Consider the following 21,744-nt stretch of genomic DNA (forward strand, 5'->3'; position numbering starts at 1 on the left):
CTCTCATGGAACCAGAAACCACTGTAGGTATTTCAGCAGAAAATGTTTAGAACTAAAAGAACAAAAGAAAAACACTGTGGATAGTACATAGGTATTAATTGCAGTGACCAGCTTTTATAAATCGTAGGGCCAGAGGAATGAAGGGATGAAATTGGGATTAACAGAACCTATAAGTTGGAGATAGGGCTGGGAGTTGGACCTCGGAAGAGAAAGTGTTGCCCACTGGTGCTGGTACTGGTATCATAAGAGCCTTTTGGGACTGAGGCTCAAACATCTGAGTTGAAAGGACTCCCTGATAAGTGAGTCCTTTCAACTGGACTCAAATATCAGTGGAGAGGATATTTGGCAATGAGTAGAATAAGGGTAACTTTTCTGTTGTGGTGGTACTGGGTGGCTAAAACTTTAACAGAAAAATCAACCAGTTATCTTTTTGACCAGCAGAACCTAAGAAAGGTTTTGGTACTACCAGGGCTAATGGAAAATGAGAAAATACACAAAAGAGAAACCAGAGAAGGGGAACTCAAAATTGTGTAAAAACTCTCCCCAAATCTCTGGTTGACTTCTGAGCTACGTATGTGTGAGGCAGATGGAAAGTGGTCTGAAATGTGATCAGAATTACTGCCACCATGGCAGAGATGCAGGGAGCTAAAACTCTTAAAGAACACTTGCCATTTTTTTTAGCTGTAGGTACCAGGAGAAGGAATGCAGTTAGTGAGGAGGTAATGCAGAAAAAAGGGGCTAAAGAAAGGGAACCTCAAATTCTAAATATAAAACTCTGTCCAAGTTTGTACCTGGCCCCTCATTTGTGTGTATTGCAGACGAGAATGAAAGTACTCTAAACTGAGATCCTAGCTGCTGCCCATTAACACATGATGGAATTAGTAATTTGGGTCTGAGCATGTTAATTGCCTGCTAAAAGAAAAACAGTATTTTTCAGAACAATATAACAGAATCCAGAGTTTACAGCACAACATTCACAATTTTCAAGGTCAACTCGAAACTACTCAACATGAAGAGCTAGAAAATAACAACACATTCTCAAGGCAAAAGACACAAATGCCAAATGCAAAATGAACAGGATGTTACAATTATTGGACAAGGATTTTTAAAGAAGGTTTTATAATTATGTGAAGTAAAAGAAAAATAGGCTTGTAGTGAATGAAAAGGAAGGCCATTTCAGCAAAGAAAAAGGAAACATATAAAAAGAACCAGTGGGATATCCAAAATAAAAAACATGTATTCTCTGGGATTTATAGTAGTAGATAAAGATGACAGAGAAAATAATCCGGTTTTTGAATATAGATCAAAAGAAGTCATTCTTAACCTAATTTGGTTTTTTTGTTTCTTTGTTTTAAATAAGCAGAATTAAATGGGTTTTTTGGAGTCTTGAGAGGAGAAAAGAAATTGAAAAAATATTTGAAGAAATTATAGTAAAACCTTCAAAATTTGGTGAAGAATGTAAATTTATAGATTCAAGAAGCTATACAGCAACAGGATAAATAGAAACCTAACATATCAAACTGCTGTGAAAACCAAAGATAAAAAAATCTTGAACATAGCTAAAGTGACACATAAATGGGGAGATTCAAATTACCATACACTTCTTAAGATCGTGGAAGCCAGAAGATGTCTTTTAATGGAATGAACGAAAAAAATTATCTTTCCAAAATTCTGTATTCAGTGAAGATATTCTTCAAAAATGAAGTAAAAAAGATATTTTTAGGTAAAGGAAAACTAAGAGAACTTATGGGCAGACCTGTACTACAAGAAATGTTAATGGAACTTTTTCAGGCTGGAGAGAAATACCCCCAGTGGCAAACTGAGGTCTTTAGGAATTGGTGAAGAGTATCAGAAAAAGTGAATATGGGGATCCCTGAGTGGCTCAGCAGTTTGGCGCCTGCCTTTGGCCCAGGGCTTGATCCTGGAGTCCTGGGATTGAGTCCCACGTTGGGCCCCTTGCATGGAGCCTGCTTCTCCCTCTCTGCCTGTGTCTCTGCCTCTCTCTCTCTCTCTCTCTGTCTCTCATGAATAAATGAATAAAATCTTTTTTTTAAAGTGAATATATATCATTAATTATAGGATTATTTTTTCCCTTTTAATGCTTTTAAGATACAGAAAATCTGAATAAGCCAAAGTCAAAAAAACTGATGTTGTTAATACCTCCTCCATCAAGAAAACATTTCCACCACGATTTCACTGGTATGTTCTTTAATACATCCAAGAAGTAGTCCCAATTTTATGCAGAGTCTTTCTAGTTAGGTTGCCAGCATAACTGTGAAACCTAAACCTGATAAGACATCACAAGAAAATTATAGCTGTGTGATGGACATAGATATTGTCCATATTTCTTTACAAAATATTAGCAAATCAATAGTATATAAAAAGATTTATGTATCACTTCTGAGCCTTTTGGCTAAGATAGTATATAGTATCTGTCCTTACCATTTTAATATCTGATATATTCTCTATCCAAGGACAATATAGTAACTGGGTTTTTGGATCAGGAAAATGGCTGATCCATTCCATGCATCAGCCTTGTATTATAGTACCTCTAAGAATGGTGCACCCCCTTGGGACAAAAAAAAAAAAAAAAAATTGTATGTCACGACCAAATGGACCTTATCTCAGGAATTCAAGGTTAATTCAATGTGTTAAATCAGTCATTGTAATTTGCCATTTTAGCAAACTACAGAAATTCATAACAAATTTCAGTAGATACAGACCAAAAAAAGGTTTGGACAAAATCCAACATTCATTTAAATTTAAAAAAGAAATTCTTAGGTAACTAGAAGTAGAAAGGAAAATCAGTCTAATGAAGGACATGAACAAAATTCATAGTTTAACATCGTGCTTAATGGCAAAATATTTTATGTGTTTCTCCTAAGATTAAGGTCGGGGCAAGATGTCTGCCCTTAGCACTTCAATTTTAACATTGTTTTGAACATCCTAGTCATTTCAGTGTGGCAAGAGAAAAAGATACAAAAAAGCATAAAGATCAGAAAGGCAGAAGGAAAACTGCAGGTGGCATGAATGTTTTTGTTTTGTAGGTTACTTTAGGTGTATTATTTAAACAGGTAGCAGATGTACTAAGTGAATTTTGCACAATCATGGAATATAAGGTTAATATTACAATTATGAAATGTATTATATACTGTAAGCAGTGAAATTTAAAAACAATTTTATGTATAGTAACCTAAAAAAGACATTACTTAGGAATCAGTCATTGTGCATCGTACCTGTACAGTACAGACTAAATGAGATTGTGAAGATAAAGAAGACATGAGTAATTGGAGAAATGTCCATGGATTGGAAGGGTCAATATTGTTAAGAGATCACACATTCCCATATTAATCTATAGAAAACCTATGGAATCACTGCAACCTGGTACTAAATGTATCTAGAAATACATAGGTATATGCAAACTACCGAGATTAGCCAAAGCAGTTTTTAAAAGGTGAGTAAAGTTTGAAGACAACACTACATGATTTCAAGACTGTTACGCAGCAATAATTTAGTGTTTTTGGAGTTAGACATAAAACCCCCAGATTAAGAGTTTTGCATGCTTTACTGACTGAGCCAGCCAGGCACCCCAAGAATAGACATTTAGATCAGTGGAACAGTGTAGAGTCCAAAAGTAAGCCCAAACAAGGATGTGAAATAACTGGATTTTGTTAGACTACTGGTAAGAATGTAAAATGGTACAACTATTTTTGGCAGTTCCTTAAATGTATACCTACGTTTTTGAGTTAGGCATTCCAATCCTAGGTCAGAAGTAAAAATAGGGGCGCCTGGGTGGCTCAGCAGTTGAGCATCTGCTTTGGCTCAGGTCGTGATAACAGGGTCCCGGGATTGAGTCCCACATCAGGCTCCCTGCATGGAGCCTGTTTCTTCCTCTGCCTCTGTTTCTGCCTCTCTCTGTGTCTCTCATGAATAAATAAATAAAATCTTAAAAAAAAGTAAAAATATATATCCATATAACATAGGAATTTTCACATCATTTATTCAAAATAAAAAAGTGGAAGCAATTTTTCAACAGGTGAATAAACAAAATGTTATATTCATTATAAATCAACTCAGCAATAAAAAGAATCAATTACTGTAAGACACAACAAAATGAATACAAAAATTGTTATACTGAGTAAAACCACTGAGGCATAAGAGTACATACTGATTTCATTTACATAAATTTCTTTAAAAATGCAAACTAATAAATAGATGAAAGCAAATTCTTGGTTTTTGGAAGGTGTTGGCAGAGGGAGGGATATTATATAGAGAACATGAGGAATCTTTAGAAGGGATTATGTAAATGAAAACATTTCCATCTTAATTGTGGCAGTGATTAAAATCGATAAAGTTTACTATATAGTAATGATAAAGTTCATTAAAAATTTGGTTGACTTTCTTTGAATTTCTAAGTCTTCTTACATTCTGTCCCCTGAGTTTAACCTTTTAGATAGTCTTTTCATTTCCACTTTTGCCCCTACCAGAGAAATCTCTTCTAAAGCATCCTGTCATACTGTTCTAATCTAGACTTTGGAGTCTCTTCCATAACTCTGCTTCTTGCATTTTCCTTGTCTTCCTGGGAAGTCCCTTTGCTGCTTCTTTTCCTGGATCTCAAATGCTGCTGACTTCTCTTGGTTACTCTCTCATTTTGGTGACACATACCTACCAGATTTGAAAGGTAAATGTTTCTTTATGTTCATGGTTTAGAACTATCATACTGATTAAGTGCCTGGGTGTGAAACCCTTAAATATCATTACTTTATGCCTTTTTTCTTGGACTACTTAATTTTCTCATAGAAGAATCTTCCAATGGTCAGAAGGGGATAGAAGGAACTTGTGTGGGTGCTAGCTCTCTGGAAGTCAGGTAGGGGAAAAAAATAAATATGAATATTTCCGTATCTGCTTTTTTTTTTTTCCTTTCCCCACACCCACTGCTGTGTAGGACTGTCCCTACTTCTAAAACTGATATAATCTCTCTCAGAGGTAGGGGTGGTGCCTCTAATATTGCACCGTGGTAGGTGAGTAGTAACCAATGCTTGGAATTCCTGGGGTTTAATTGCACCTTTAAATGACTCTTGATCTTATTTTTTTCCAGCTACACCCTTGCTTTTACTTTTATGGCTCCCTGTTATCTCCAGTTCCCTTGCGTTTCTGTCATTGCATACAAATTGGCTTGATTTCTTTTCTCTTCTTTTTTCTTGTAGATGCTTAATTTTCAGCTTTCTCAAGCCAAATAACTCAGTTACCACATTCTACTTTTAAATTTTGTCGAGAGGTGCCTAGGTGGCTCAGTTGGTTAAGCATCTAACTTCATCTCAGGTCCTGATCTCAGGATCCTGGGATGGACCTCCACGGCCGGCTCCCTGAGAGTCTGAGTGTCCCTCTGCCCCTCCCTCCCACTTGTGCCCCTGTGCTCGCTCACTCTATCAAACAAATAAATAAAACTTTAATTAATTTTGTAGAAAATTTTTCTTTCTTTTTCTTTGTGGATTTATACCTCTTGTTCCTATAACATTATTTTTAATAGCTAGTGAAGACTTTAGACTGAATGCATGTGTCCTCCCAAAATTCTTGTGTTGAATATTTAATTTCTCATTGTGATCACATTCAGAGGTGAGGCCATTGGGAGGTAATTGGGTTTAGATGATATGAGAGTGAAGACCACATGATGAAATTGGCACCCTTCTGAGGGGATGAAGAGACCACAGAGTTCTCTGTCATCCATCTGAGGACAGAGTTAGAAAGCAGCCATCTGTAAACCAGAGAGAGGACCCTCAAACACTACTATGCTGGCACTGTGATCTGGACTTGTAGCCTCCAGTACTGTGAGAAATTTGTGTTTAAGCTCCCTGTAACACTTACTGGTATTTTTGTTATAGAAACTGAAAGAACTGACTTAGACACACCAAGACAGTAGATATAAGTGTCATTTCACGTTTTGATAAATTTTTTTTGATCCCTTGCGATAAATTTTAACAGGGTAAAGTGTGAGGCTCACCTACGTTTTCCTTGATATTTTCCTTTTTTGTTGTTGGCTTTCTCATTGGGGACACAATTTGGTTTTGGGGAGAGTAAAGTAATCTCATTTGTGTTCATTGCAGTTGTGTTTGAATCAAGTAGTTCTCTATTTTATGTTGGAGTGTTGTATGTACGTTGACATGCGATATAAGCTCAGTTGTCTAGATTTCAATATTTTCTAAAACATGTCCTCTTAAGAAGTCTGTCATTTGCCCTGTAGGCATCGCTTCCCTCACTTTTACACATTTTGGGAAATCAAGGCTTCTATGTTCACAGACTCTATCACCTGATAATTGATATATCCCTCTTTTATGCCACCTACCTGTCAAATTGTTGATGGTGGAACTGGCTACCTTGTATACATTTTCTGTTAACTACCATCTCTGTGTATGGGTATGAAGATACTGCATTCATCACAATGGTGACATTCAGTTGAAGCTACCAAATTCTTTAATTCCAGCTTTCTAGACTACCATTTTATTTCTATTTCTATGCAGCTCTATCTAAAGCTTGACATTTTCCACATTTTTAAACTTTGAGCAGGGAGAAGAGATCATAATTTATACTTGGCAGATTTAGAAATTTGGCAAATTTTACATACTGATTTTAGATTTTATTAAGTCACTCATATCCACAGGAAGCCTGTGGTGGGTTTCTGTTTTCAGGAATATTTTAAATGTGGCATTGTACTACTCACTGGAAGATTGTGAGGAAGTTTTGAAGATGTCAACTGTAAGACATTTTCAGGAATGGTAGCTAGAAATAGACTGATTATGAAGTGAAAGTTTAAAAATCTCTGGGCCATTCAGAATAGTAGACTGATCAGTTAAATTATTTACTTGGTTCTTCAGATAGTATATATTCTTTCCCTCCTCCAAGAAACCTTTTTTGGTAACTGGATTCCATTCTTAAGGCTTGACTATCCATAGTCCAAACTGTGATGTCGAGCACATTGATTCAGAAAATGCTTAACTTACATCCTTTAGCCAGTCAGATCTATGATTTGTTGTCTTAATTTTAAAAGAGAAATCTGTTTTGTAATCTAAAGAATATTATGTATGGCAGTAGCACCTGGGTGGCTCAGTCAGTTAAGTGTCTGCTTTTGGTTCAGGTCATGATCCCCAGGTCCTAGGATCAAGCCCCTCATCAGGCTCCTCTGCCTCTACCTGCCTCTCCCCCTGCTTGTGCTCTCATGCTCTCCCTCTGTCAAATAAATAAAATCTTTTTTTTTTTTAATTGTGGAGTTACAGTATTTTTGCTAAACAGATGAGATAAAAGATTGATGCTGTTTAAAAGGAGGAAAGAATAAATGATAAATCTTGGAAATACAAAATGTAGATTCTGTTCATCAAATAAGTTTATTATTACATTGACCAGAGAGGACTTTCTCTTTTCTAAGATTATTCACAGGAGAAGAAATTGATTCACTCTCTATACTATGTCTAGTAGAAGAGGTGCTATATGTGATGGGTCCAATCATATTTGAATTAATTTACTGAACAAAAATTAAAGATATAAAATACTCATTTTACATATTCTCACAAAGAATGGAAAAGACTGAACCAAGTAATTAATATTTTCACTAAATGTTTACTTTCTGTTATAGGCAGTGTCCTCTAACGTAGGTCTTTTTTTTTTTTTTTTTTTTATCTAACGTAGGTCTAATGGTAATGTTACTTTATTTTTCTTCTCATTGGAAGCTCTCCTGGTGTTCTCAAAGACATTTAAAAAGTTAGAAGTTAATTTGAGATACTTAGAAGGAAATGTTAACATTATTTTGTGACAGAATGTATTTTGTTTATCACATTTAATGAAATACAACTATTTGCGATGAGTTGTTGTTTTTTTTTTTTTTTTTTTTTTTGAGTAATGGAGGCATGGAAAAAAGTAGTAAACATCTTCCCTAAAGCTTATTTTGGTGGGTTTGTTGTGTGTGTGCTTATGGTGATGTTCCCCCTAGTTAAGCTAATTCAAAGCATTTGATGAAAGTATTAGCTCTGTTTTTTGAAATATATTTATGTACCAACTCGTTTGTAGGAGTAGTGAATAAAACTTAGTTTTTGGTAACTGTGTCTTGTGCTTTTTATCTGAGAGATCTTCAAAAAACAGTTATTTGAGTAGAAAAATAAATAGAAAAATAACAGGAGTCACCCACCAGCCAGAATGGATATGTTCATGTTTTTGCTCTTGGGTATAACATTTCTGAGAATATAATTAGCTTTGCTTTTCATTTTCTACTTTTTTCTCCACAGCCTCATGATTTTGATGAATGTCGATTTGATATTAGCGTAAATGATAGCGTTTGGTATCTTCGTGCTCAAGATCCGGATCACAGACAACAGTGGATAGATGCCATCGAACAGCACAAGGTAGAGGCTCTAGTGTTTACCTGTCAGTGGAGGATTAGGCAAGATACTGGTAGTAGTAACTCCTTTTAAAAGTTTTACTTTTTTTCTTTAAGAAGTTTTGAGATGTAACGTGTTTTTAAAAAGTCGAACATTATTTGGATAGTAAAGATCAAAGTAGTACAGATATAAATTTTTGAAATAATTTTATTCCTAACATTTGAGTTGCTCTAAGGGAATTTGTTATGACAAATGTTTTTAATTTTTTTTTTAAGATTTAATTTGCTTTATTAAATGATCATGAGTTAGGCAGGACCCAGTGTAGCAAATTGAGGGGCACACCAACAAATGGTTTTCATTGTTAATTAAAACAAAATGTGCCCTTTTTTTTTTTTTTTAAAGTAAAACAAATCTTGATTTTTATACTTAGGATTTGTTCCATAGTAAATGCCTTTGTATGATCTGGATAAAAGGTTTTTGAAATAATATTGAATGTATAACCATAATATTTAGAAGCTTCACTGTTTTTATAGTCATCTGTAGCCTTTTGGGTAAATTCATAGTGTAAACATTTGTCATTTAATTTTTGTAAATAGGAAGCTAATAGTAAACCTTTAGAATGTATTTCTTATATAGATGTATAATCCGCATTCTTGTTATTTAATAAGGGGCACGTGGGTGGCTCAGTAAGTTAAGCGTCTGCCTTCAGCTCAGGTCATGATCTCGAGGTCCTCAAAGAATCAAGCTCTGCATGGGCTCCCTGGTCATCAGAGAGTCCGTTTCTCCCTTACCCTGTGCCTCCCTCACCACCACCTTCCCCCATCCTCTCTCTCTCAAATAAAAAATGTTTAAAAACAAAAACATGAATAAGTGGTAAGTAGACTAAAGAAATGTGTGATATTAAATCTGCATTATTAGCTAACTCAGTTTATTATGATAAAACAAGGAATAGGGAAAGGTATAAATTCATGATGCTATTCCTGAGTGTGACTTAAGAGAACTTTGTACTTATTCACATACTTGTCTGTACTTGTTTGTTTGGGTTTCATAGAGTTGTAGTTGAAACACCTGTTTTGGTCATTTGACAGGTGCAAAACATGTACCCACACAACATGCATACACACTCTAAAACAAGAAAAACCTGTCTGATTTGAGGTAGCACAGGCAAATTCTTATTGATATTGATTATGAATTTTTCTTGGCGTAAAGAAAGCTGGCTGTGATACCCATTTTCCCCCCTCTGTTTTAGCTTTAGTGTTATACTGGTTTAAAATCTTGTGAATGTTGGTGTGTCTGGCTGACTCGGTCAGGAGAGCATGCGACTCTTGATTTCAAGGTTATGAGTTCAAACCTTATGTTAGATGAAGAGATTACTTAAAATCTTAAAATTTTATATTAGTTATCTTGATTTTATTACTTCAGAAAGGAGTCTAAAAATGGAGAAAACGGGAAAAAGATTTCTAGTATTTAAAAGAGAGGAGCTAAAACAATAAAAAAAAAATAAAATAAAAAAAAATAAAACAGAGGAGCTAGAATTCCAAAATCTGAATGCTTTGAATCTAGGCCGACCTGGATTCACACTACATCTTCTGCTGTGTACCAGATATGACTGGGCGTGATAATTTACCTCTTCTTAGTGTATATAAGGAATATATGAGATAACATATGTACGGTTACTTACCAGAGTGGCTGATATATTTTCTCATTTATGACAGTGGAAAAAGAAAGGGCTTTGGAGTGACAACTAAATTTATTAAATTATACATTTTGTTTTTGGACGAAGAATTCTGCATTCAGTGAGAGTTGCTAAATGTGCCTGTAAAGAGATGGTATTGTGTATTTATTAATCAGGTCCAGGGCTCTTACTAATGATTAAAGATGTTATTAAGTAGAACTAATTTTTAACTTGTGACTTAAAGCCTTAATCAGCTAACATAGATTACAGGGCTGGTTTTTTCTGTATTTTTAATTAGGCATATTTTATTTTGCTTGTTTTTCTTAGTAAAGCCAAACCAGAATTCTCTGCAAGTTTCCATTTTGTATTTTCTCCTTGAGTGAAGAAATATGCAAAAAGCATATATTTCTTCCATATCATTGATTTCTTTGCATCTTTGAACAATGGATAAGCATAATCTTTGAGTCTCGGGGGCATCTGGGTGGCTCAGTCAGTTAAGCAGCTGACTTTTGGTTTCAGCTCAAGTCATGATCCTCCCTCAGGGTCCTGGGATCAAGCCCTGCTCAGTGGGGAGTCTGCTTGAGAATTTTCTGTCTCCCTCTTACCCCTCCCACTTGCTCGCATGCACTCTCTCAAATAATTCTTTAAAAAATAATAATAGTAATAATCTTTGTGTCTGAGAGCAGTGTGACTTCAGCTGAGACATCAGGTTTTTGGTGAATTTAAGTTCTTAGGAAAAGATTTTTAAAAAGATTCAACATCAGGATTTCATTTTTTTTTTTAACAGGATTTCAGATACATTGCACAGACTTTTCTGATTTCTAAAAGTAGTTGATTCATAGACAAGGAAGGAGAAATCATTGTTAATTTTTATTAATAGTTAATTGTAATGTAAATTATGTGATGTGCTAACATATCAGTGAAAATTTATAAATTGAATATGAATTTGAATTGAATATGAATTTCAAAAATAAATTGTTTGAGTTACTAAATTAATATTTAAGAGGGAGAACATTCAAATGCTATCACCACACATAATCAACAAAGTTTTCTTCCCCATAGGCCAGAAACAGTGAGGTAGTGAGGAAATGTTTCTTAATTTGTTCTTCAGTATCCCTAAAGGATATTGAATGTGGAACCTCAATTTAGTAATTTTACTATTTAAGTATGCATTTGTTATATTGATACTCAAAATTAATACCAAATCGTTAAAGCATGGTGATGATTATGATAGAGCTCCTATTTACTGAGGATCACTCAAGTACTAATTAGTGCATTATGTACTTCATGTGCTTTATTTTTTCCTTATTGTCCTGAGAGGTGAGGGAAGTGCTATTTTGGAGTCGATGAAACAAGGTTTAGATTAAATTTAAGAAAGTTGACTGAGACTCTACTACCTTTTAGTTTATGGATTCTTTGGATTCAATTTTATGTTGATTCTGCTTTCTTTTAGTTACTGGTAGACACTGAATATTTGGAGGGGTGATTGAGTAGCTCAGTTTGTTAAGCATCCAGCTCTTGATCTCAGGGTCATGAGTTCAAACCCTGGTTTGGACTCCATGCTGAGTGTGGAGCCTACTTAAAAAAAAAAAAAAAAAAAAGAGGTGAATATTTGAAAATAATTCCCATAAGCTTACCTCCTGCAGATTAGATTGTATCATTTGAGCTCTGCCATATATGTGCAAGACAAACAGGAACTCATCTTTCCACCCATGGACTGTCAAAAAGAACATTTTACTGTTTAGTGTTTGAATGGTGGATTTTGAAGTCTGATAAATACAGGATTGAATCCTGGCACTGCTGCTTATACTACTTACTAGCTGCATGACCTTGATACATTACTTAGAGAAGGAAAGATGACTGTATCCTGTTTGTGTGCCTTCACCCTCACACCACCCTCCCTACTCCCACAAAAACAGAACAAAAACAAAGCAAGCAAAGTAAGCCAGTCATGATAAACCCAAAGTGTTATACTTCAAAGTTGATGAGTTCCCATCCTTCCAGCTCACTCAATTCCATTTACACTTCCTCATTATACCACCTGCCCTTAAAATGACACAAAACTTGGAACAGTGGGCCTTTTTTCTTCTGATGTCATCAGATGGGCCTTCATTCCTTTTCTTGCTGTTGAGCCTTTGTTAGGGCTTCTCTGACAGGTTTTGGTAATTTATAATATCTGGGAGAAGTTGGAGGTTTCTGTTCTTTCCTTCCCAGGTGGCCTGTATTTACTCATTCTACTATCAGTCTATTTAACACACACACACACACACACACACGCACACTCAAATACACCAAAAGTTCTACCTTACAAGACAATAATAATGTGGTGGTGGTGATGGTGATAGTAATAGCTGACATTTTTGAGGATTAACATATATTAGATATGGTAATAAACATATACCTTATCTCCTTTTACTCTCACAGTCTTACAAGGTTTACATTACTATACTATTTCTATGGATGAAGAAACTGAAACAGAGGTTAAATAACTTGTCCAAGGTCAAATTGCTAATTAATAAAGGAGCCGGCTTTCAGACTCAGGTCTGTGTGACCTGAGAACCAGAGCTTTTGACTGACAAGCACTTCTCCCATGTATTCATGTGAAATATATTTTGTTTACTTAAACTGTCAGACTTCTTAAATCACAGTATTCCTATAGTTTTGTGGGTTTTTTTTAAAAGATTGTATTTATTTATTTGACAGAGCACAAGCGGGGGAGCTACAGGCAGAGGGAGAGGGAGAAGCAGCCTCTACATTGAGCAGGGAGCCCAATGTGGGGCTCGATCCTAGGACCCTGAGATCATGACCTGAGCCGAAGGCAGACACTTAACCGACTGAACCACCCAAGCACCCCTCCCATAGTTTTTATATGTTCTTCATATCACTACTGTTTATTTTAGACCATAAGCTCCTTAAAGACTCAGATGCACCACTTTTTAGGAATTAACGACACATTGGACACTAAATTTTCCCGTTGACATAATTTACAGTATTTTGTAAAACAAATTTTATGAGGGAAATTTATAATTTTTGAAATTTTTGTTTTTCCTTCAGTCTTCATGGTTGGTGTTAGATTACTGACAGAAATACAGTAGGTTCTATATTCTCTGTCTGCTGTTGTTTTTTCTCCTTGGTATTCATTGCAAAATAACTTGCTCACTAGAAATAAAGTTTTTAAAAGATAATTTTGTGATTTAAATGTTGTCATCATATTAGAAGTTTCATAATTTGGGGTGACATTAGACAGTAGTCCCTGTGAAAGAAAGAAATTCTTGAGGTCATTCTTAAATGCAAGATTCTGTTTTGACTTAAAATATACCAAGGGGCATATATATACCTGACCAGTAATTTTATTTTGAAATAGTGTGCTTGCTTTATTGTGTGGAGCGCATTTGTATCCTGATTCTCCTTAAAATTTGAGACACTACTAAATAAAAGATTTTTATTTTATTTTTAGAGAGCGTGAAAGAGCAAGAGAGTGAGTAGAGGGGAGGGACAGAGGGAGAGAGAGAGAATCTCAGGAGTCTCCAAGCCCAGAGCGAGTTCGACATGGAACTTGGATCCCATCACCCTGAGATAAACTGAGCCAAAATCGAGTCAGACCCTTAACCAACTGAATCACTCAGGTGCCCCTAAGTAAATGATTTTTAAAGACAAGTTGTTGTTGTTGTTTTAATCTTTTGGCCATCTCTCATGTTGTCTTGAGGCCAAATGAAAGATGTTTGTGAAAATTATTTGAAAACTAAAAGCTACATGAATGTCAAGATTAAGATGATGGTTTTATTTGGATTAAACATTTTTCTAGTAGATGGATCTGTATATTATCCAAGGGCCTCTGTGAGCATTTTTTTTGCATGATTAGCTTATCAAGGAAATGTGATAAGCTATCTATTGATGCTATTATTTAAAAGAATCATAGGATTATTCTAGGATCTTTAATTGCAATAAATGTGATTTTGAATAAACATAGTTTCTTCTTACCATGAAAGAAATCTACTTCCCTAACCCTCAAAAAACTAGCAGGAAGGCTCTCCTTCTGGCAGATTTAAGAATCATGTTGAAAAAATTAACTCTTTTTGGCTGTGACAGAGTTTGTTTGTGGTAATCATGACATTACATTATTTTCATAAGGGACAACCTTAGTAGATCTGAAATTTTGGTGATCATGAGCCACGCAGACTTTCCCCACATTTTGGAAATTATCCAAGACATGAGGAGTCATAGGAAGATACACAGTTAGGGAGGAAGAATCCAAATGGTAATTATTATAAATGCTTATTTTCTGTAGTGAGAATCTGAAGGCAGTTGTTTTGTAATTTAATATGAATGGATTTACCTCATATCCTTATGTGAAGGACCACTAATTCCTATCTGATGCTCCATTGAATACTTTCAGAAGAAAGTTTTATTCTCAGCTTGAGAAGTTAAGGGATTTCTGAGGGAATTAGGTGGAAAACAATTTTTGAAAAGAACTTACACATTTTGCTTGAAATGAGATGGAGTACGAAAGAAGTTTCTTACCAAAATAAGGTCATGGTTGAGCCACCTAAATGATGCCCAGGACTCACTTTAAAGACCTCTTAAGAACTGTGTTGTTCTTTGCCATAATGAAATAATTTTCCCTCCTATCTCAGAATCAACTTAATTTTGATGCTTTGTCTCAATTTTTAAGAGCAGTTTCTGCTTATTTGACATGTTAATCTCTTTTGTCTTAAATTTGACATAAGTTTGGGATGCCTGGGTGGCTTGGTTGAGAGCCTCGATTGAGCATCTGCCTTTGGCTCAGGGCGTGATCCCGCGTCCCGAGATGGAGTCCCACTTTGGGCTCCCCACAGGGAGCCTGCTTCTCCCTCTGCCTGTGTCTCTGCCTCTCTCTCTGTCTCTCTGTCTCTCTCATGAGTAAATAAATAAAATCTTTAAAAAAATAATTTGACATAAGCGTATTAGGAAACTATTTTAAAATAGCTAGATGGCAAAATATACCTCTTTTTAGCACTCTTTAAATATCAAGGTCATATGAAGTCATTATTTCTGCCATATTTAATAAACTATAATACTGGAAAATTTTCTTAACAGATAGGTACTAGACATTCATTCTACACTTCTCTGCTTTATAAATTATTATATAAATTTAGTTTTGCATTTTAAATCTGATTTACTTGGTAAAGACTTAAGGATGCAAATATAACTTTTTAACTACTATTTTTAGTTTAATTTAGTTTTTATTTATTTAGGTAATCTCTATACCCAGTGTGGGGCTCGAACTCATGACCCCAAGATCAAGAATGTACTCTTCTGACTGAGCCAGCCAGGCACCCCCAGTGCATTCTTTGTGTAAATAATTTCACAGGATTGGTGGATTACAACCAGTTCTCCATTTACCTGTTTGCATCCTACCATGGTGATAGAAGATAGAATCAAATTTTACTTTTCCTTTATATTCATGTGTTTTAATTTTTGAGAGAAGTGCAAATCTAGCAGCTTCCAGAGTAGTCAAGGATGTGTCATTTGCTCATAGAAGTTGTAAAAAAAATCCCACATAGTTGAGATCACAACTGGGCTACATTAATTAGCAAAAAAACTTTTTGTCTCTGGATATTTCAATCATTATGGTCAAGAATTTGGTCAGTTCCTACCAGTGAGAGTTAGTTATTAAATTGCTTGCAGTAGTAATCCATACATTAGTAGTAAAAAAAATTTTAACACCTTAACGTAGATACTGTCACACTGCCAGTCAGCACTTTCGAGGTTTGGAATGAAATCAAGGAAAACAAAATACCAACCTCCTTTAATATTCTTAGTATTCTGGAATAAAAATAATTTAACTCTCAAGGGCTTTTAAAATAATTTTGTAAGTTTTTGTTACCTAAAATTTTGAAAGCTGAATTTGCCAGAGGTGACATCTGCATTTTGTACTTCATATGATGTGTAAATACTCAATAAAGTATATCATATAGAAAAGAGGGAATGTCATTAGTTTATAATTTTCAGCCATCCCTTTTTTTTTTTTTAATCTGTGGAAGGTGTTTATCCTTTACCAAGATGGTAAAAGAGGAATTCAAGGATTTTACATCAGTGAAAGAAAGAAGATACTGAGGTAGCTAATCATATTAACCATGTAGCCAGTTGAGATACAGCTTGACAACATTTTGTCAAAAGGAGCAGAGAGAGCCCCACAGATGGGTAAGAAAACTTTTCACAGCTCAAATAAAAACAAAAATAGCCAAAAGACTTGAATTGGCACTTCATAAAACAGGATATTCAATACGAAAAGGTACTCTATGTCATTAGTCATCAAGAAAATGCAAATTTATACCACAGTGAGATACCATTTGCCACCAAGCAGTGTCACTTTAAAATGATAATAATAATAAAGAAAAAGAAAAAATAGACTTAAAACCACATGATGGTGAGGATGTGGAGCAACGGATGTAAATTAGGTGCAGATACTTTAAAAACCACTTTTGTGATATCTGCTAATGCTGAACATGGTTGTGCAGATCAAATGAATATTGAAAATATGAAAAGATTACATGGGTATTGATGTCATAGGTCCATTTATTTTAATTATGCTTTTTAGGTTACAGGGACTACAGGCCAACCTATATAAACCTTGATAAATGAGAATATTTCCATAAACCAAGAAAAATTAGGGTGCACTACTTGCAAAGAAAACTGGATCTGGGGGACCCCTGGGTGGCGCAGCGGTTTGGCGCCTGCCTTTGGCCCAGGGCGCGATCCTGGAGACCTGGGATCGAATCCCACATCGGGCTCCCGGTGCATGGAGCCTGCTTCTCCCTCTGCTTATGTCTCTGCCTCTCTCTCTCTCTCTCTCTCTCTGTGTGACTATCATAAATAAATAAAAATTAAAAAAATTAAAAATTAAAAAATTAAAAAAGAAAACTGGATCTGTATACTTAACTCTTGCAGTGCTCTTACTGTAGGGAAAACTCACTATCCTATCACCTGCCACCCCACCTATGGTTAATGTAACTTAGTTTCATTCTGTTCTTCTCCCTCTTTCATAGTCCCTATTGATTGATAACTTTTGTTCTCCCATCCCACTCTTAGTTCCTTTTTCTTGGTTTGTCATGACCTTTTCCTCTTTGGCTTCTTTTCAGCTTTAGCTCCTACTCCTAACTGCTCGAATCTCTTGGCATTTTCAAAGTAAATGTCTTACGAAAATCTAATTGCCTGTTCACTCCAGGTTACTATGAATTGGCCACTCTTGGTCCATTTATAATTAATTGCATATTTACTTGTGCTTAAAGGGTAGGGTGGAATTGGCTATATAAATAGTAATGTTCTGAAGATGTAATCTGTAATTTTGTATAACGTTTACCATACTTGCAGATTTGTATAATACCATATATTTGCTGATGTGGGAAACAAAAGCAAAAGAAAAAATTTCCTTACTGCCTACAGCCTTTTGACAAGTCCTTGAAAACAGGCAGAGTGACATTCCTCTAGGAACTCAGCTGCCTCAATATTAATACTTTGCTGAGGGCAAAAGGTAATCTTAGTTTAACATAATCCCAATCCCCCAGAGTCCTGTAAGTCTACTTTTGACATTTAAAAATTCCTTTGGAAACTTCCTTTATCTCTACCTCAAAGTCACATGGTAACAATTGTCCTCCAAGCATATGCTCCACTGATACACATCTGAAGGGGGGGTCTCATGACTAGGGTGTTTTTTTTTTAAGATTTTATTTATTTATTTATGAGAGACAGAGAGAGAGAGAGAGAGAGAGAGAGGCCAGAGACACAGGCAGAGAGAGGGAGAAGCAGGCTCCATTGCAGGGAGCTCCACCTGGGACTCGACCCCTGGTCTCCAGGATCACACCCTGGGCTGAAGGTGGCGCTAAACCGCAGAGCCACCTTGGCTGCCCATGACAGGGTTTTAATAGAAATAGATGACCGTTTCCTAACCTTTTCCCCCTCAACATCCTGGAAACCTTGTTTCCAAAATACCTTGGAGGTTTGTGCTGTCTGTAACTCTCTTCCAACTTGAAAATACGTAATCAGTCCCCCATCAAACCCCAGTGCAGCTCTTGCTGCCCACCAGGTCCTGTCCCCATGCTTTTTGCACTGAAAACGTCTCAAGGATTCTCTCTTAGCTATTGGCTCTGAACCCTAGCATTTTCTACATCATTTGCTACTAACAATTTAGATGAATTTTACTAGATTTTCAGCTTATTTTTCCATGCTTTATTAGTCTATAATTAGCTTATAAAATATTTCTTTAGATAAGATTTAAAAAATGATACTTAATCTAGAGTTCAATAACTGTCCTTGCTGTAGAAAGTATTAAAATCAGGCTTTATGCTTTAAAAGTTTGGTGGGGTTTTTTTTGTTTTTGTTTTTACAGTATTTGTATTTGAACTTTTAATCAGAGAATATTTCTGATACTCACCAAAACAGATGGGATTCTGTTTTTTCTAATGAACTATAAAAGTAATGGTGGATGGGAGTGGCTTACACATATTGACATCGTCAAACTGTTCTTTAATTTTACTTGCTGAGTATACTGGACATGATCTGAGAGAAATGTCTCTTAAATCAGAGAACACAAAACTGCTCTTTTTCATCAAATCTTTTTAACTAATAGCCTAAGAAATAACTTTGCTCATATGGTCTTTATTGTCCAGTAAATATTCTGGATTGGTTTGGAATTGAAGGTGAAAGCTTTGGGTTAGAAACAATAAAAATAGGTAGCAAAATAAATGAATATCCTGCAGGTTAAAATGTTATCCTAGCTGAAAACAGTTCTTACCATTTTTCATGACCTTGAGAGACAAGATATGATTGTTGATAGGAAAGCTTATATCACTGCTCATTTCCTAGTTCCTTTTTCTTTTCAGAAATAACCTTTTGGTCTGTAGAGGGATAAAGGAGTAATTAGATACTGTCATCATTTAATTCCCTTTTTCTATTTTCCCACTGCCATTCTTTAGTTCTGGTCACTAAGTGATTCATTTGGATAAATTCTCCAGTTTTCTAACTACTTTTAAGTCTTTTTGCTCTTAAAAATCCTTTCTAGCCAGAATAATCCTTTAAAAACAGATATCTGAGGGCACCTGGGTGGCTTAGTGGGTTAGGTATATGCCTTCAGCTCGGGTCATTATCCTAGGGTCCTGGGATTGAGTCCGTGTCAGGCTCCCTGCCCCGTGGTGAGCCTCCTTTTCCCTTTCCCTGTTCCTGCCACTCACTCCCCCTGCTTGTGAATGCCTGCTCTCTCTCTCTCTGTCTCTTTGTCAAATAAAGAAACAAAGAAAATCTTTTAAAAGAAAAAGAAAAGAAAAATAAATATCAGGTTATTTACTTCCAGTTTTAAATCCTGTTTGGATTCCTATTTCCTATAGGATCAAGTCCGTACTTTGCATATAAGGCACTGTTAAAGGGAGAAATATAATTACACTAAACTAGTGTCAACATCCATATTCATTTACAGTCAATTACTAGAAATGTATTACATTGATGTTGCTGTAAAGGGTGTCTTTGTTCTAGCCCATCTCTGTTGTAAGGAAATATTACCTGTTTCAAAATAGTGGAACTTGAAATAAACAAGGAAATAAGAAGTTTGCTTCAGAGTGAAGAAATCTTTAACAGTACTTTGTAGTATTTATATTATATATCATATGTGCTAGGTAAATGTTAGCTACCATATTCCTCCTTCACCCGCAAAACAGGCAGGCTATTCCTTTATATTGCTACTCTAGGAACACTTAATAGGGGAAAATAAATCTTAAAAGAGCTAGTAGCAGATTTAACAAAGGATCAGTGCTACTCTCTTAACTTTTTTTATTTTATGATTTGCCCTAGGAAAAAAGGACCAGTGCATATTTTCTTTTAGAAGTTCCAAAAGCACATCGCAAAAAAAAGGGCATCATTCTATTCTTTTCATCTAATTGCAAAACAGTTATTGTTACTTTTGAAGCTCCCTTAAATGTCCCAGTAAGAGAAAATACAGGTTTTACATTGTTTAAGGAATATTTGCAGTTTTATTGAAATGTAAGATTATAATTTGCCAAGGAAACTGAACCCTAAATTCTCCAAAGAGACCCTAAAAGAAATATATACACATAGAACAAAGGTCAGCAAATGAACATTCTTTATTATTCTGGGACTTTGGCCCCAAACTTAAAATTACCAAAAAAGATATGCATTCCTTTCTTAAGAGTAGGGGAGGAATCGAGATTTATATCAAATATGAAATAAATACCTGGAACATATTACTGAGTGGAAGAAAAAAATACAAAACAGGATAGTATCATTTATGTACAAATGTAAGGCTGTACATGCAAGGAAGTATCTAGAAGAAGCAACAGTGGTCATTTCTAAATAGCCTAAATTTTCATTCTCTTTTGTAATTTTCAGTATTGTCTATATTGTTTGAAATAGTTACAGGAAATGTATATCACTTCTACAAAAATAGAAACAAAAAGTAAAGTCATAGAGCACATTTTTAATCGATCCCACTTAAAAGGAGGTCAAAAAACTAATAATACTGGTAAAGTTGCAGTGAAACAAAGACCTGCATATTCTGCTTATGGAATGTACATGAGTGCGGTCTTTTTGGAAAGCACTTGACAAGGGATATCAAAAGTGGTCATATCCTTAAACCTAGCAATCAGTGGGATGCCTGGTTGGCTCAGTGGTTGAGCATCTATCTGCCTTCAGCTCAGGACATGATCCTGGAGTCCCGGGATAGAGTCCCACATCAGGCTCCCTGCATGGAGCCTGCTTCTCCCTCTGCCTGTGTCTCTGCCTCTCTCTCTCTCTGTCTCTCTCATGAATAAATAAAATAAAATAATAAAATAAAATAAAACCTCTAGCAATCTGCTTCTGAGAAATGGTCATAAAAATACAATTAACCTGCAGAAAAATGCTTTATGTAGGAAGTCGATAAATACTAAATGCAAAAACCAAAAATATCTTCAGGCCTACTAATATGCAAACAATACCAAAATTATGGTACAGTAAAACACTAACAAAGCTATACTGTAAGGAGAAAATTTTATTAGATAAAAAGGAAAAGAGGATATAAACTTTATCTCAGTAAGGTTTTGAGCAAGAGATGTACAGGGAATAAGAAGGAAATATACCATGGGGATCCTTGGGTGGCTCAGCAGTTTAGCGTCGGCCTTCGGCCCAGCGCAGGGTCCTGGGGTCCTGGGGTTGAGTCCCACATTGGGTTCCCTGCGTGGAGCCTGCTTCTCCCTCTGCTGTGTTTCTGCCTCTCTCTCTCTCTCTCTCTCTCTCTCATAAATAAAGTCTTAAAAAAAAAAAAAGGAAATATACCAGAGTGAATAGTAACTCTCAGTTACAAGATTGAAGATAATTTTGTATCTTTTTCCTTATAACAAGCTAATACTACTTTTAAAAACTAGAGTGGAAGTGGGGCAGTAAAATCTTATCAATAGAACTATTCTCAGGAATGGTTTTACATTGATATTTTAAAATTTAAATTCAGTTAATGAACATATAATGTATCAATTGGTTTCAAAGCTGGAGGTCAGTGATTCCTCAGTCTTATATAATATCCATAGTTCATTACATCATGTGTCCTCCTTAATGTCCATCACCCAGTTACCCCATCCCTCTTACCCTGCAGCAACCCTGTTATCTATGATTTAAAATTTCTTATGGTTTGTTTACCTCTTTCATTTCATCTTTATTTTTTCCTCTCTTTCCCTATGATCT

At 35.4% G+C, this 21,744-nt stretch overlaps 1 protein-coding gene and 1 pseudogene across 4 annotated transcripts in view; both read left to right on the plus strand.

Annotated features, from left to right (window-relative positions):
- The window catches only part of CERT1 (ceramide transporter 1), a 105,179-nt gene that overhangs the window by 23,088 nt on the left and 60,347 nt on the right, over positions 1-21,744 (plus strand). For all 4 annotated transcript variants that reach the window (XM_038532539.1, XM_038532536.1, XM_038532538.1 and 1 more), the window contains exon 3: positions 8,274-8,390. In XM_038532539.1, coding sequence (XP_038388467.1) covers positions 8,274-8,390 — 117 coding nt within the window. The remainder of the gene's footprint in view (positions 1-8,273; positions 8,391-21,744) is intronic.
- LOC119871371 lies at positions 2,394-2,571 on the plus strand (annotated as a pseudogene).

Source organism: Canis lupus, chromosome 3 (genome assembly GCF_011100685.1).
Source record: "Canis lupus familiaris isolate Mischka breed German Shepherd chromosome 3, alternate assembly UU_Cfam_GSD_1.0, whole genome shotgun sequence".
Taxonomy (NCBI): domain Eukaryota; kingdom Metazoa; phylum Chordata; class Mammalia; order Carnivora; family Canidae; genus Canis; species Canis lupus.